This window comes from Limulus polyphemus, unplaced genomic scaffold, assembly GCF_000517525.1.
Source record: "Limulus polyphemus unplaced genomic scaffold, Limulus_polyphemus-2.1.2 Scaffold32, whole genome shotgun sequence".
NCBI classification, from domain to species: Eukaryota; Metazoa; Arthropoda; class Merostomata; order Xiphosura; family Limulidae; genus Limulus; species Limulus polyphemus.
In genome coordinates this window covers 1,261,271-1,278,728 of record NW_013665642.1, presented here as the reverse complement: position 1 = coordinate 1,278,728, position 17,458 = coordinate 1,261,271, and the positions used below count along the sequence as shown (strand labels likewise).

The window sequence follows — 17,458 nt, the reverse complement described above, 5'->3', positions numbered from 1 at the left end:
CCCTGTGTTAAAATATTTATTAGGTCATCCTCTTTTAGCTTAGCAACACTATTCTGTGGATTTCTTTCTGACAAAGTGGAATCCTCTTGCTTATGCTTATTATTATTGTAACTTTCAACAGGACAGAGAACAGTTTTGTCATTGTTTTCTTTTTCAAATGAAATAGCATGTTCACAATCTTGCACTTTGACCTCTTTGCTGCCATCAAAAGGAACAGATGCTGGCTTACTGGTGTCATCACTTCCAGCAAGGAAAACTCTCATCAAATTGCTTGACTCCACCATTGAAGCTGCAAATTGTGCATGTCTTTTGCGTCCCTGTGCCCCACTTTCTTTTTTCGACATAACGGGCTAAAAGAATAAATTAATAAATACTGACTACACTAATTAGTTGCAACATGCAAATTGTCAGATGAAAGGAAGCATTCTACTTTCCTAAGTTCCTAACCACAAATTATATAATAAATTATACAATTATAGTTGCAACTTAGGACTAGTTAGGCATATCTGGACCTGGTTTCACTTTAACTGCCATTATTTAGACCACCTATACTCATGTTAATTAATGTGGCACAACAGTAAGAAGCTCCCCAGGGGCACAGCGGTATGTCTGCGGACTTACAACGCTAGAATCAGGGTTTCGATACCTGTGGTGGGCAGAACACAAATAGCCCATTGTGTAGCTTTGTGCTTAATTACAAACAAACAAACAAAAAACAGTAAGAAAATAAATGCAGATAAGTGTATATGCTGGTAAATCATGTTTATGAGCACCATATAAATTACTGGCAGTTGCTAAATCACATTTAAAAACTCGATAGGTTTAGCTACACAAACTACAGAAGACAAGTCTGAAATTGCTCGAATAAAAATTACACACACTGTGGAGAAGGGTGTAATCATAACATAATATAAGCAAAGAGGCTCAAAGGCTATATTTAATATTAAAGGTTTTGATAGAATGAGAAAACTTAAATATAGGCTAACTAATTAATGGTGCTAGATTACAGTTCCTAGATTAAGTCGCTAGTATCTCTATATCTAACATTAATGTTAGACTTGTTTTTTCCATCTTTTTAGTCTTAGGTTTGGATCTAGATGTAATAATAATGACAGAAATTTGGCTTTATACATCTAAACTAGACTTCAGACTTGGGTGCATAGATTGAAAGCACCTTGTATTGAATCTACCCAGATCTAGATATAACTGCTTCATCAATTCTAGATTTAGATTTATTAGGCCTAACTTTTGGAACAAATGTTACATCTAGATCTATTAACTTAGTCATTAGATCTGTTCCAGTGCAATGCCTAGTTTAATAGTTAGTATAGTTCTAAGTATGCCTATAATATAGGCTACAATTTGTTTGATGATGGACCTAGGGTCTAAAAATAAAGTTATAACTGCAATTAGACCTAAAGTCTAGTACATTAGTTGGTGTAAGACATGATTTACAATCAGCCAATACAATTACAAACCACTACATTAGGCCCATAATGCCAATCTTGCACATCAGTTAATATGTTACATCAATCTCGTATTTTCTTTTTGTTGAACATACACTTACTTGTACGTTGTACTCTAGGACTTGTATTTGATCCACAGATGAATGGTGGAATAGTGTAATTTACTTCTGTGCGTCAATTCGGTTTCACTGTATTTCAGTGGGCGGCTTTTAAAAGTTAAACCTGCAAGCGTAATACACACAAACAACGTAACACTGTGTCATATTTACTTAATGTAGGGCAGTTGCGCTATATCCTAGGGGAGGGCATAATTATTAATCAATAGGCATTAGAGGCCAGAGGTAATTTTGCACCCCTTCACACATGCATCCGAGTGCGACTGCCCCCTTGCCCTCCTCTTGCTACAACATTGAATGAAAGTAATGAAAGGATTTTTCTTAAGTATATGTTTCAGAAACTCATGAATTTTGGTACAAAGGAATCTTATTTTCAATTCAAAAATAGTTTGTATGATCAAGTAGGTGGTATAAATATGGAACTAAGATGAACCCCATCAGTCAGAAAGTTTTCCTTTGCTACCATGTAAAATGCTGGCGTGATGAAATTTATAGCTGGCACTTTCATTATTTTTAAAGATGCTGAACAAGAGGAGAGTTTTTCCAACAATAAGCATATCAGTATTACAGGTTTGAGTTTAATTTTCATAGTTTATACCAATTTCTTTTAAAAAGAACATGATTAAAATTCCAGTTAATCTGACATGCAGAACAACCATTACATATGACTTCTTGCTTAAAGAACTCAAAAATATAAGAAGTTCTTAATTAAAATCACTTTTCCAATAGGTATTATAAACCATATTATCATGATCATTTAAATGGTATGAACATTCCTAAACAACCAAACTAGAATTCTACTCAAAAGAAAATTGGTTTGCTACTACTATTTACAGGCAAACAAGCAATTTTAATTAAAAATAAATTACACCTGTAAGTTGAATTAAGATATGTCTTTTCAAATTTGAATGTACTTTGTAACAGTTTTAAAATTTAAAGATCAAATGTCTATGTTCAAAAACTACATATGCTGTACTATTAGGTGGCTCCAAGTTCACATACGAGACAGTGCAAATTTGAAATCAGTGTCATTTTTCACAATGATGAACAATGTATTAAATGAAAGTAATGAACTCATAAATAGGGGACAGTTTGGAGTCCTTGTTAAAGCAAATAATGAATAAGAACTGTACATAAAGGAACATCTATTGATCAGTAGACTTGAACCAGAGTTAAATGAGCAAAATAGTACAATTAATTTGTTGTTTTATTTGTGTTTGTGCTTCATAATATAATGTTAACTGAACTACTATAGAAGAATATGAAATACAAGTATGATTAAGAATTCTTAAATTAATTTGCACATTGAAATATTTTGAATGCAAAACTGATTTTTACTGTAATTCAAAACATAATTTTAGTTCATCAAATTTTTATTACTTTAAATTTAAGTTAATTAAATATATGTTCCTTTTATCTTCAAGAAAATTAAATTCATATGTATTTTTTTTGTAAACAGGTCAAGGTTTCCACTGAAAGTGTCATAGAGATGTTCAAAAATTGGATAGGAGGTGTTAGTAACAATTTTTATCCACTTGTGGTCATGCCTGGAACTTTAGTTTCACTTTCTGTCGATGGTCAGTTTGTTTTTTAACCTTTATGTACATACATTGTAGTTAAGTCTGATAAACATTGAGTGTAGTTGATACTGTGCATGTTTTTCTGAGATGACATGATCTAGTTGGTTCCTTTATTTTTAACTTTACTATATTGAAATGTTGTAAAATATCCTCTGATAGGTACTAGCATAAATTTTTTAATAAAAAATTTGTGAGTAGACATTTTATCCATTAGCTGAAATTCTTAGTGACTGTTCCTGTTTAGTTTTCTATGTCAGAGATACTTGTAGTAATTGTGTATTTATATCACTTGGCATAATTGTATTTCATCCTTAGGACAAGCGAAGGTCAAAATGCACATTTTATGATTTTTTTTTGTACAGAATTACTTTCAAAATCAAATTAAACTACTTTATTATCAATGCATGTTAATACACTCTGCATCAAAATGTAGTTTATAATTCAAATGTTATATTATTTAAGTCTTAGTTTCTTAATTTGAAGAGAAAACCTTTAAATTCTCAATCTACACCTCTGAATCATATGACACAGTGGCACACTGACTTCTAATTTTTAAATTATTTCTCTTCTCTCAGTGCTTCAGTTCATTCAATCAGCTGGAAACACTACCATAGATATTGAGAAGCCAAAATATGAAATTTCAATCTTGTCTTGCCTTACTGAGATATCACTATAATTCTTTCTGACATTGTTATTGGACCATGCTTATAACCAATACAAAGAATATGTTCTAAACTACACAAGTCATAGAATTGTCTGCTTTTGTTTTAGTGTTCAAAGCCAATATTTCACAAGGAGAACTAAATATATTTTGACTAAGGATGATGCTCTGAGCAGTAAGCTAGATAAATTTTAGTAGTTTTGAAACAGTCTGTTCTAGTACATGATGTATTTTTTGTGTTATAAAATGCATATTTGGAAGCTGTGAATTATTTCTGAACAACCAACATAGTGAGAAAGAAATAGTGTCACTACCAAAGTGCAATAGGCCTCAAGGCTAAAGTAAGTGCTAAATTTCATGGTTTTTATGTATATCTTTTATGGATTTTTAACAAAATGAACTAAAATTTTAAAATTATAATCTTATTAGGGTAGGTAAGAAAACTTAAGTAAAAAAATATTAAGTAAAATGTTTTCTTCGAGGAACATACATAGGCAGCTGTTGTGTGATGTAACTTGATAATTTGTTTATCCTAAATTCTCATTGGGTGACTTATTGCTTTGTTATGCTAGTTTTTCATGGTTCAATAGGAAATATAACAATAAAATTAAATGAAACTATTAGAAGCCTGATACTATTTAGGATCAATAGTTATAATTGTCTATTACAGCATTTCCCAAACTTTTTTGGCCACGGAACACTTTTCAGCTTATCTAACACTAGACACAGAAAATATTGGTGTAGAGGGTATGTTGCATGTGCAATGCCCTCTAGATTTGTATATTATTCATTTATTTATTTAATAAAATTACATATTAATGACTTTTTACATTTTTATGTTTATAATATATTTTAGGTACAAACCTCTCCACTAAGATATTATGTACAATGGATATGGCATCTTCTATAATTCTTCTTCAGTGTGAAATCAGTATTATCTAATTCTAATACATAGGAAATTATTTCATAATAAGTTATGATCGTACAAAAAGTTAAATATTTTATCAAAATTTAAAATCATGATTTTCTCACTGAGCACCTATCAATCTTGGATGGAACACCAGTGTTCCACGGAACATAGTTTGGGAAACACTGGTCTATTTCTAGAAAGGAAAGTAAAAGGTTATTTTTTAATTTTTCATATTTTCCAACTCTACAGATGTTTTTGCTATTGTTAGTATTGAGGTACAGAAAAAAATAGATTAAATATAAAGTTCTACCAAAAATAATCTTGATATGAATTACTGGGACTTGTTTAATATTTAAAATTATAATAAATAATTAAAAACATCCTTTACTATTTACACAATTAAAATTGTATTTTTTATATAGTTTTTGTATACTAGTGCTGGTATATGCATACTTGTAATTAAAACAAGAATAAATGCATGGGCTTCCATCTTCACTGTAAAAAGTACAAGAGACTAATCTTGTTCCCTCATCTCCTTAGGATCAGTCCTATGGGTACATTTATTATTCTGTTTCTTTCTAGCCACTCTTCAAATGTACAGTCATTAGATTTTGATGAAGTGGCAACTAGTATATTGCTGGTTAATCATTTTTTTTTTGTCTGATTTGAATAATGATTAAAACCAAAGGTTAAGCATTTGCATCATCTGAATGTGTATCTTTATAAGCTGTAGCAGCAAAATACTAAGATTAAAATGTTGCACAATTATTTCTTAGCACCAGAGAATGCCTTTTATACAAAAAAAATATTTTCTTGATTCACTTTTTTAAAGAAAACTAAGTGCAGATGCACAGTATTCTTTAATCTGCCAGTAATAAAACTGATTGTAACATTTTAATATGTGTAGTATCATCTACTTGAAATGTAAGTTTAGTACAGTGGCTGTATTCTGTCATTTTGCTCATAATATGGTTATGTATTACAACAGTAAGTTAGAAAGTTACTTGTTCAAATTAAGTTAATATTTTTTTTTATTACATTGTATGTTGACATTTATGTCATTAGTTATGACACTCAAAAGTACACTTGTAAAATTACAATTGGACTTAAACATTTTTGATTGGCATCTAAGACTTAGTTGATTTACTTACACTGCTCATAAGAAATGTAAGGAACAACTTTCACTCTGATTTGCATAGATTTTAACTGCACCTAGTAAGAATAAAAAATATTTTATTGCAATTAGAAAGATATATTGCTTTGTATCATTATAAATGGTAACATGCTGAAGCTTTTATGGATATTTTTTCTGGAGTTTTTAGTTGTGTTGTGAGAGGAATGTTGTTATTTGTACAAGCTATACCAGTGCAATATAAGTTAGTTGTAATGATCCTGATTTTGTGGGTTGTTGTGATCTTTAAATGTTTTATTTTATTCTGCTTCATACTTGTATAGGGTAAATTGTATTACAATATTTAAATGATCTGCTTTGCATTTCTAACCCTACATGTGTAGGTGAGGATTAAAGTATGCATTCCATGACATTTAATTAGTACCATTCAACAGTGTTATGTATTTGATTTCAGATTTATTAATTATTCATTTTACCCTACATTGCTGATTTAGTGAAAGTTCATGGTAGAGAAGAATAAATACCAGATACAGTTTACAGGGATACTGTAGATATGTATTTTAGAGGTTCTAGAGGTTATGCAAATATAATATACAAACTGTATAATGGAGAAAACAATTTTAAATTTTCACATGAACATTACCTTGCACTCTTTCAGAGTGTGTCAGACTTATGTTTGTCAGTTCACAGACAAGTCTTGAGTATAAATACTTTTGTAACACATCTGATTTGTAGTATATAACAGACTTGTATATTTTATTAATAGGTTGCCACATTTTGTGAGATTACACATAGTAAACTTGGAATTATAGTAAACATTCTTTTTCCAGTACAGGATCGTTCCAATGGACCAACCCAGCACATGTTTAAAATTTTTTTCTCTAATGAATAAACCATGTTGTGCCATATTTCATTACTTTATTCAGTTAAAAATTTTAAAAAATTAGGTATGTATTAAGCTAAAAAATGTTTACTTGTATATGTAATAATGTGACATCTGTGTAGTTATATTGAAATAGTTCCATTTGTAAAGAAGGCAAAGTTATTTAAATCATTAATACATTAAATGCAAAGTGAATTAGTTGAATGTGTCGTAAAAAGTTAAAAAGTGAAGCTAATTAATAATTAATCTTTTATAATAATATCTTCTAAATGTTTATTTTTGTTACTCATGTTTTGATAAGGAATGTAAATATGTGATAAATGAAAATAATGATATTTTTGTATACATGTATTTTTGATAGGTAAAAATATTGACTTTATTCTGAAACCAGAAGCTCTTCCTGAGTTGGATGCAACTCCTGCTTCAACTACAAATAACCTCCCCCAAAAGGATAAACCTAATTTTACACCATCTTCCACCTGTCTCTGGTATCTCATCCCAGAGGCTGTGAAGTCTGATTTTGTTATATGCAAAGTTCAAGATGTAAAGTTAATACCCATGATGCCATGGGGCATACACTTACCCATTCGTTTAATGGAAGAATTAGACTTTGGAAAAGTTGGATGTCAAATTGCAGAATTAGGGTAGGCATAATAATACTAAGTTTAATTCTTGTAACTGAATAGTGTACTTGTATAAGTTTAATCATTAGTGGAGACTTTGTACAAAAATAATTTCAAGTTTTTCGTTTCTAAGCTTAAAACCTTTAAAAATCTGAACTAATGAGTTTTAAATGTTGAAATGTCCAGAAATTTGACTGTATTTAATACCAAGTCTGGGATGTTTTGTGGGTTTATCCACAAACAAGACTTTTTGATACTCTCATTTTTAAAAATTCTGAATAGAGATTTAAACTCCTTGTGATATCTGGAATCTGAATTGCCCTCCAGCATGGCTGAATTCACACTAGTCTCCAAGCTGTGAGGGAGTAAAACCCATACCCCAGTCCAGAATCTCACACAAAACATAGTGGTGGTCACATATGTTGAGCAGTACAAGATGTGGTTTCTCATCTCTTTAAAGCTATTTTCTCCATGGTCTTCACAAATTCTGTTGATAGAGATAGCTGATGAGAAGATTCAGTGAAGCTTACTTACTGCTGTTAGGTGGCTAAGTACAGTCCCTGCCTGAACATGAACAATTCTTCTATTTTGTACAAGTGGAACACAACTGCATCTTCATGGCCAAACACTATTTAGAATTGAGTTCTTTTGGCAGTAGTGTTATTTTTTGAGGTTAACAGATCAAGCCCTTTATCACAATACATTTTCTTTTGTTTTAACTTGAATACCAAAAACTGTGACACTTCTCTGTAGCCCACCTAATACCCTGAATTCAGGTCTTGTTTACATGCAAACTAGGTCATAATATAAAATACTTAGTAAATGTATCATAGAGGTAGTAAATTTATACTGTCCAAGCATAATACGTTTCAGTATTCCTTTTCAGTGATATGTGTTTAATGCTGATAGAGCAAGTAGCGTTAGGCCACTGAATGAACCAAATCAGGTTTCATTACTGTCTTAAATTTAAATTCTTAGATATTAAAATTTTGATTATGTTTGTTTGTTGTAGCCTGTAGCAAATATTAAAGAAGAAATAAGCTAATTTGTTATTGTTATATAAACTGGATTTCACATTATTTTTACCAGATAATCCAAAAGAACCCATCCAACTACAGAATATGTTACAATAATACATTAGCTTGCAGTTGAATAACTTAAACTCTTGGCTGACTAAGTATAAGTTTTCTAAGCACTACTCTAAACTGTATCATAAGCTATCAATGATTAGATAAATCTTCACTTTCAGGGCAGTTAAAGAATTAGCTGATAAGGCAATAGCATTCTTTGAACTTGGACTTGGGCTTGTTCCTTCTGCTAATTGTCTGACTGCGGGGTCACCATGGAGTGGCTATAGTTTACTGCTTACGGGACCTAAGGGTGCCGGAAAAACGTCACTGGCCAAAGCTATTTGTCGAAAATTGTCAGATCCTTTTCATTATGTCTTTGTTAGTCTTTTGGATTGCAGACGACTAAGAGGTAGGATATAGAAACTGCATTTATTCTACTCTGTTCACCTTGCAGTCTTGTGGGTTTTTGGATCTTGTTTTTTATTCATACAATTATGGTTTAATGTTTCATATAATAATAATGCTCAACTTTGAAGATCAAAGAAGAATACCATAGTTAATTTGTTATATTTTAAAAAATAATATTAAAGCTTTGACCATTATTCCATTTTGTTGTAGTTTTTGTTGTAAAGATATTTACATAGTGAACTTTAAAAATTATGTTGGTTTTAGAGCTGTTGTCAATTTGTTACTAGATTCATCATAAATCAAGAACTACACCATAATAAAAGTAGCTGAGCTTGTAGCTGTAATTTTAATATTACATGAAAAATCTAAAATTATAGGTGCATACTAAAATCATTATTTTTTAAAATTATGTTCAGTTTGTGTATATGTATATTTAGTTACTTACATAATCATTACCCATTTTTGAACCCATCTTAAGTGACATCTTTTTTTAAGAAATGTTAAGATTAAACATGTAATGATGTCTTATATTTTTCTCTCATAATTTGTTATATATATATTTCGTTTTATTTGCATTTTAATTTAGCCTCCCAAAAGACAGTGAAAAAAAAAGTAACGATGATTTTAGCCCATAAACAGGTGGCTTGTTAGTATGATTTCTTGCAATATGAAGAATATTTTTGAATCCCACTCTTGAAAGTTTAGCATTGAAGTTATACAAGATGATTTCTGAGTCGTTTTTAGGCACATTTCTCTATTCCAGGTGACACAATAGTGCAGAGCTTCCAGGGTCATCGCTTCTGGATTCAAAGTTGTAGATGCTCATGTTTGTGTTGGTGCCTTTGGCACCATCTCCATAACTTTGGCATCCAAACACACTAACACTGGTTGAGAACAGTGTAATGATTCATTTGAAATAGACATCAAATTCATTCTAAATTTGTAATAATATTTCATACAGAGAAGTTAGTCTTAACCAAACACGGTGGTAGCAACATGGTTTTTAATTCCATAATTTAATCAGAATGACAAGCTTGGACCTTTAAAACTAGTTGTTTTTTTATGTTTTGTCAATTCTTTAATGTTTTGTGCATTATTATGCTGATATGTTGTTTTTATAGCACTTGAGCTATCAATAAGACATTGATTCAAATGGAAAAAAGAAAAACATGAAATAAGTCATTAAAAGAAAATCTAAATAACCATGTATTATCGACCAACGCACTAACAAATTCTTTTTCGTTTACAGTCTTCTAAGTATATTTAATCTTTTCCCAACTTCAGTTTCATATGAAGTGATATAGCCTTGTGTCTTTCTCCCAAATACTATACCTTGGCCAGAGCTAAAAGCTCCTCTAGTGTGTAACCAAAACCAAATGTTTATTGAACATATTATTTTAATTTGCCAACAGAACAACAAATCAATTTGCACAACATGAACAGTATCACCTAATTGTGGTTTTCTATTATTCCAAAAACTAACAATAATAGTAATAACATACATCACAATACTCTATTGCCGCTTATGATTGTCCCAGAAATATTTAGTAATGGGGTCTAAAATGTTATTCCAAATCTAACAATAACAGTAATAACATACATCACAATACTCTATTGGCACTTATGATTGTCCCAGAAATATTTAGTAATGGGGCCTAAAATGTTATTCCAAATCTAATAATAATAGTAATAACATACATAACAATACTCTATTGGCACTTATAATTGTCCCAGAAATATTTAGTAATGGGGCCTAAAATGTTATTCCAAATCTAACAATAATAGTAATAACATATATCACAATACTCTATTGGCACTTATAATTATCCCAGAAATATTTAGTAATGGGGCCTAAAATGTTATTCCAAATCTAACAATAATAGTAATAACATATATCACAATACTCTATTGGCACTGAATGAAATAAAACAAGAACACAAAGAGATAAAATAGTAATAATAATAATAATAATAATAACATACATCACAGTACTGTATTAACAGTTGTGATTCTCCCAGAAATATTTAGTAATGGGGGCCTAAAAATGTCACTCAAAGTATCCTGGCCAAGATTATCACTTTATTAGTAATTGGTGACCTAAACAGATTTAAGCTGATGGGCTATCTTTAATGGCAAATACTTGGCTATTTCATGTAGGTTAATTAGGTTTTTGACACTCATTCTATTATATAGTTGCCACTTGGATTTGGGTTTGTCTCCTTTTTATTAAGGAACTTAGAGCAATAACTGATAAAGAAATAAGGCTAGAAACATTGTTAATTATTTTTGAAATATTTATGCTGAAGATGGAAATATACAAAAATTCTGAAGTGTCCATGTTCTTTATCTTATCAACAATTTTATGGTGTTAGATTTCTTCCAAATGAGTCTTTATTCTGCTCTAACAATATCAGTCCAATAATTGTCGTCCCCCAGTGGCAGAGCGGTATGTTTGTAGACTTACAATTATAGAAACCGGGTTTCAATACCTATTGTGAGCAGAGCACAGAAAGCCCATCGTATAGCTTTGTGCTTAACTACAGACAAACAAACATACAAACCTATAACTATCACATGGCACCTGTTCACAAATTGAGGAACATAGTTCAAAGCCCGTTACTAATCTTTGTTGCCAAGTCATCTTATTTCTCATTTTAAGAGTTACATCTTCCAGAGGTTGTTTTTCATAAAACTGGGATAAAACATTGGTATGGTTTTTTCATTATAAAAAGGGGGATGTAGGAGCAATAGAGTTGGGCTTTCTGGGACTTCATTATAACAGCCATTGATTTTTGAGGATTTATAGTACTGACAATTTTTTCTACAAAATTCCATGACTTTCCAGGATTTTCATGACCTGTACAAATGCTGTCTGAAGTATTTATTTGCCTAGAAAATTTGACTGAATAATTGACTTTTGTAATGAAATTAATTCTAAAGCAGCCAGTGAAAGTATGAAGAGTAGCCAGCAAACTATGCCAGTCACCAGCTCCTAATGAAAACCATAGTTTATTTTATTATATGCTAGGTATTTTATTGTACAAGTGATAGCTGTGGTATTCAGGTACACTTTATTAAAACAGAATTTCCTCATTATCTGGAATACCCTGCAATTTGAAAAAATTTTAATCAGAGAACTAAATGAACATGGACAGCAAAGAAAAGTGATAACCATGAGTGTACAAATAAAACAAAATATTTATTCATAAAATAATACTGGGACTTCACCTATGCTAGCTGGCCTCAATTTTTACTACTGCTGGAGTTGGTTAGAAGTAAAGAAGCTGGTTACATGAAGAATAATGATGATACCACACTTTCAAATCAGACAAAAGTCCTAATATGATATTCCATACTCGCAAATTAGGTTTGTCAATGATAACTTTTCTTATATTTTTCCAAGGAAGAAAAATCCCCAAGTTATGTTAACTTGTTCATGTCTCTGTAGTGTCTCAGTACTATCTCCTGATTGAGTATGATCTTATTCCAGGAGGGCATGACACAAAAATTGAGACAAACAAGCATGAGTTTTACCAACCAATCCTTGTGCTATCTAACCTTTAGGTAAGCTAAAGCATTAGCGCAACTTATTTACAGACACAAAAACTATGTAAATGGAGAATAAATTAAGATTTAGGGAAATGTACCTGATTATACCTAATTAAAGATGCATTCATTCTATGTATGGAAAGGTGAAATTAATAGTTCTTTCAACTGCAATGTAGCTGAAAAACTAGCAACCAGTCAAAAGATAGTGCAAAGCCATTGTCTATTGTTTTACCAGCTACGCAGTATAAGTATGTGATAAAAGATTCATATCATTATTTAGTTTTAGTATTATCAGAATTTGATATGCGATTCAAACTTTGGTACAAACGTTAGTTTTTTAGGAACCTGAGAAAAAATTAGACTATCTAAGAGATAAAACTTGATTTTCTTTATATATGTATAATGAGCTTGTAAAATATGTTTAATAAAATTAGTTTGGTTTTAATAAATAATGTATCCTTATACATTTTTATTACATTCCTTTTAACAGAACCATAAATATTTAGCATATATTCATACACATCAGTTCTTTTACCTGAAGAGTTTACTATTGATTTCAGCATAAGTTTCCATTTGTATGGTGAAGAAAAAAGTTTGTCATAAGTCTCTGAAGCACCCCTCAGTGGCACAGCAGTATGTCTGCTTACAACGCTAGAATCAGGGTTTCGATACCTGTGGTGGGCAGAGCACAGATAGCCCATTGTGTAGCTTTGTGCTTAATTACAAACAAACAGTCTCTGAAGCTTAATTTTTGGTAGTCTACGATATTAAACAATCCTGTGGAAATGTATTCTACTTACCATCTCTATTTTAGTGTAAAAGCTTTGTTTAATGCTTAATATCTTTTTCTCACCGTATGTAATTAAATCTGACCAAAAAATGCTGAACATTCTACATTGCTCATTTTTGGTATAAAAAGTGAAGGAAAAATTGCATTAAAAGCCTTTAGTTTATTATTTCTTAAATCATATGTAATTGAACATGATTTTAAACAAAACCTTTTTAATTATAGCAGAATACTGAACAATTTAAACAATCACTTTTGCATTTGATTGGACACCATAAATTTTTAACTTAATAATATATTAATTTTTTTAGGTATTTTAGTACTGATGAAGGTATTCGATGGGTTAATTTTAGGTAGAAAGATAGAAGGCATTCATAAAGCATGGAACAGAGTTTGTTGTGATGCCATTCACAGAGCTCCATCTATAATTTTGTTCGAAGACTTGGATTTACTGATTCCTGCCCCAGCTTCAGTGGAAGTAGAAGCATCTCCACATGGACAGTACATTGTTAAAATCACTGAAGGTAAGCTATTTTTAATTGATTTCTTTAGCATCCAAATACATTTTTTTTTTCATTATTTAACTGTTGTGCATTGAAGTTTCTTTGTTTAAAAAACACATTTTAGAAATATATTAAATGTTTTAAACTACTATTTCCATGTCTGTTGTGTTTGTTGGTGTGTTTTTGTGACTGCTTTTTTTCTCTCTCTTGTTTTAAAAGTTTAACCTGCTTAAAGAATTAGTCTACCCGTGTATCTAGCTGAAGTTCCACAATACCATTATCTGTTATTTGTCTTGATGCTCTTTATCAATCTCTCTAGTGCAGTTTCATTAAAAAATGTGTTATGGCCTCATGTTATGTTGAGCCAACTCCTGCTGCCTTTCATCATCATTACCAACCCTTAAATCCCTGTATCATTGGTGTAGTATATAATTGTGATAACACATAATAACAGTTTAGCCAAGTGTAAAAACAAAAACATAAAGTTGCACTGTAAAAGTGATAATGAATTCTATTTTTGCTTTTGTTAATACAAGATACTTAAAACCTAAATGCATTAGAAACTTTGCGTCCCGGATTCTTACTAAATCATTTTATGTTAGTTGTACTTCAGTGTCTTATTTATGTAAAATTTTAAGTAGGTGTAGGGTGCAAGTTTCATGTAAAATTTAGCAGTAATTTTTTTTCCCTAGTATTTAGAAGTATGCAAGAGGCCCTGAAAGATTCGGGAGCCAGAGTAGTCATGTTGGTTACAAGTAAATCAGGAAACTCTCTTCATCCATATCTTTCTACTTCACATGGAGTTCATGTTTTTGACATGGTTTTAGACATTGTACCTCCCAATATGGTTTGTATGAATTAAATTTGAACTTTCTGAAGTTAGTTGATTTGATTGCTAAAAGTTTTAATGTCTGCATTTTATTTAGAGGAATTACTGAAGTGGGAAGACCTCTGTGACAAATTCTTTACTCTAAGAATTTTTTAATTTTTTTGCCCATTGTTGGGATTTTTGATAAGTACAGGAATATGCAAGATTAAGATTGTGTTTCACTGACTATCATTGGACATTGTCACAAAAAGAAGCAAACTGATGAATTGACGTATGATCCAAATCTTGAAATGTTTGCTTTATATTATTTTAATTAAGGTATTTTATGCTAACATAAAAAAGTTACTATCTTTTCAATTTTATTCACAAAGTGTTTTTTTTCCAAGCTGGTATATATTGTGTCCATGCTTGTTTAATAAGTTCGTAAAAAGCTTAATTTGTAAGAAAAGATAAATTCAAATGTCCCAAGATCATTATGAAATATACTACTTCATTTAATTAATGTGCTTTTGTCATTAATAAGAACTAAAAAAAGATTTAAGTGTAGAGAAAATGTTACCAAGGAATATTTTTCTCATAAGGCTGTGGCATCATCTCTGTTAATTTAGAAATTTAGGGAACTACTTTTTTCAAAAAATTTGTGTTTAAGCATAGTTGAATGGTTTTTATTTTTGTAGCCAGTAATCAATCTTTTTCAGTTTTTAAGAGCAAGTAATCTTCTAATACTGGCATGTTTCTTGCGAATTAGTTTCCACATAAACAAATCATTATAATTAGTACTTAAGTGTTTTTATATATTATATACAGATTTTAGATACCTTAAATAGACTGATTTTGCACATCATAAACAGTATGTTACACATTTGTCATATCACATTTAAACATTTAATTCGTAATGTATAACTACTAAATGATCTTGTATCACTGAGAAAAGTGCAGAAATACTTAGTGAATAGGATTTCATATGATTCAGTTTTTATTATCTTAGTCAGCTTCATTGTATAACTAACTGCATTGATTGTGCATTATATGTAAAAATATATAAATATATCACAGTATGACTGACAATTTTAACATTGTTTTTAAATAGTTTACATGACAAGAGTGAATTAATAGCATTTCAACTACATTTTGTTCTGAAGTAAGCCATGTACTTAATAAATTGTAAATGCAGTTACAGTGAAGCTGGGAACTTGGAAGAAAAAGTAAAATAGTTTAAAATAATGTTAGTAACAGGAAACACTTCTTCCAAAACATACTTATGTCCACTTCAGCTAGTACTCAACTGCTAGGGTTTCCATTCTTTGCCCATCGAAGTGTTGGTCTGATTTTTTCCCACTTGCTCCAATTTTTTATTCTCCACTTAATTGCCCTTGGCAATACCTGTCTTGTGACACTCTCCATGTATTTCAATGTGCCCTCTATCCTGGTACTGTGTATAAGCACCTTATTGGGATAATATTATCACTTTTTCTTGACAAAGTGTTCACAAACAGGTTTCTCTGTTCTACAACTATTGGAGATACTTTAAGTGTTCTTCTTTGTTACCTGGTTGATTTTCTTAAAGAAAAAAAATTGTTTGACAAGCCGATATATGGCATGGATTCCTGGATTACTATTTCCGGCACAGAGGCAAATCAGGTATCTCCTATCCCACCTCTGATATCTAGCATTGCTTAACAGCTGGAGGGGGAGTCACTCTCAGTATTGAGATTGAGACGTGTTAGATCCAGTGGTGTTTTTCAAGGGGGCTCTGATGCTGCACTTGTGGGCAATCCTGGATATTCTGGTGAGAGTTTATATTTACTTTTATTAGTGCCTTCCTTTACTCTCTTGGCTTTTCATGAGGCCAATTTGGATCAGCCACCTCTGGCTTCTTATCTTTAGTTGATCAATCAAGTGTGTGATGTTTTGGATCTTTCCTCAGTTGCATTTGAGTTTGCGCCTTCCTTGATGGTGGAAAGGCCTGAGGGCAAACACTTAGTTCTCCCTCCATCCCCTGATATTGCAGTTCATGCATGAAGGTTTACTGCTCAGTTACATGAAGGGACAGCTTATCTGCCACATTTATCGGAACAACATGCTGTAGCCTACCATTGGATGCGTATTTAGACTCAAAGAATTGACCCACTCCTGCAAGTGTGAGGTTCCAGAACGGAGTCTGTGGTCAACCTGGATAGATCACAATTTTCTAGGATTCACCTGACCCTAACTATGGTTCTGAAATATTTATCATTCCTCCAAATTTTGTCAGAAGCCTCTCAGAGATCACCACATCAATTTGATGACAAACTGAGACCATTCTTGGCATCTACCTTGGTTTGATTATCAGCTTTTGCACTTTCCCTAGTCTCTTGGCTGGTATGTTGTTGGGATTTGTTGGGTAGATATGCATTGTTGGAGGACATTTGTCTGCCAGCTGCTGCCCTCCATGAGTTATATGAGGCTCCCTCTTTCTGACCCTTGATTTTTACTGGTGTTCCAGGGTCTTTAGAATCAAGGGTTGATGTCGCCCATCTGCATTCATCCCTGTCATCATTGGCTTCTTGACTTTCCTTCACAAGGCTCCTCCACTCAGTTGGAACTCTGCCAGCAGCAGCAGTGACTACTTTATGCCTTTGAAGTTTGTGGGGATGCGGCTCCAAGAATTTCTAGACGTGTGAAAAACCTTTACCACAGATCCATGGGTACTACAGGTCCTTATGTCAGGATTAGTCATTCAGTTCATATCTCCATCACCATTATCCCCGAAGATGGGAGATTAGGAGATCCTCCAAGGTTCACAATGGAGTCATTTCTCACTCTACATTGGCATTTTCACCAGGACTTTGGATGACACCTATCTACACATTCCCATAGCAGAGTCATCCTGCCACTATCTGTATTTTGTGCACAAGGTTCAGGTGCTGCAACTCAAGGCTCTGCCCTTTGGACTAGCATC

General features: G+C 31.7%; 1 protein-coding gene across 6 annotated transcripts in view; it reads left to right on the top strand.

The window, feature by feature from the left end:
• The window catches only part of LOC106460125 (peroxisome biogenesis factor 1-like), a 125,277-nt gene that overhangs the window by 35,235 nt on the left and 72,584 nt on the right, over positions 1-17,458 (top strand). For all 6 annotated transcript variants that reach the window (XR_002610761.1, XM_022387113.1, XM_022387103.1 and 3 more), the window contains 5 exons: positions 3,042-3,159; positions 7,110-7,392; positions 8,621-8,850; positions 13,539-13,709; positions 14,381-14,535. Coding sequence is in view for 5 of the 6 variants with exons in the window: in XM_022387113.1 (XP_022242821.1) it covers positions 3,042-3,159; positions 7,110-7,392; positions 8,621-8,850; positions 13,539-13,709; positions 14,381-14,535 (957 nt within the window). In the remaining variant the exon portion in view is untranslated. The remainder of the gene's footprint in view (positions 1-3,041; positions 3,160-7,109; positions 7,393-8,620; positions 8,851-13,538; positions 13,710-14,380; positions 14,536-17,458) is intronic.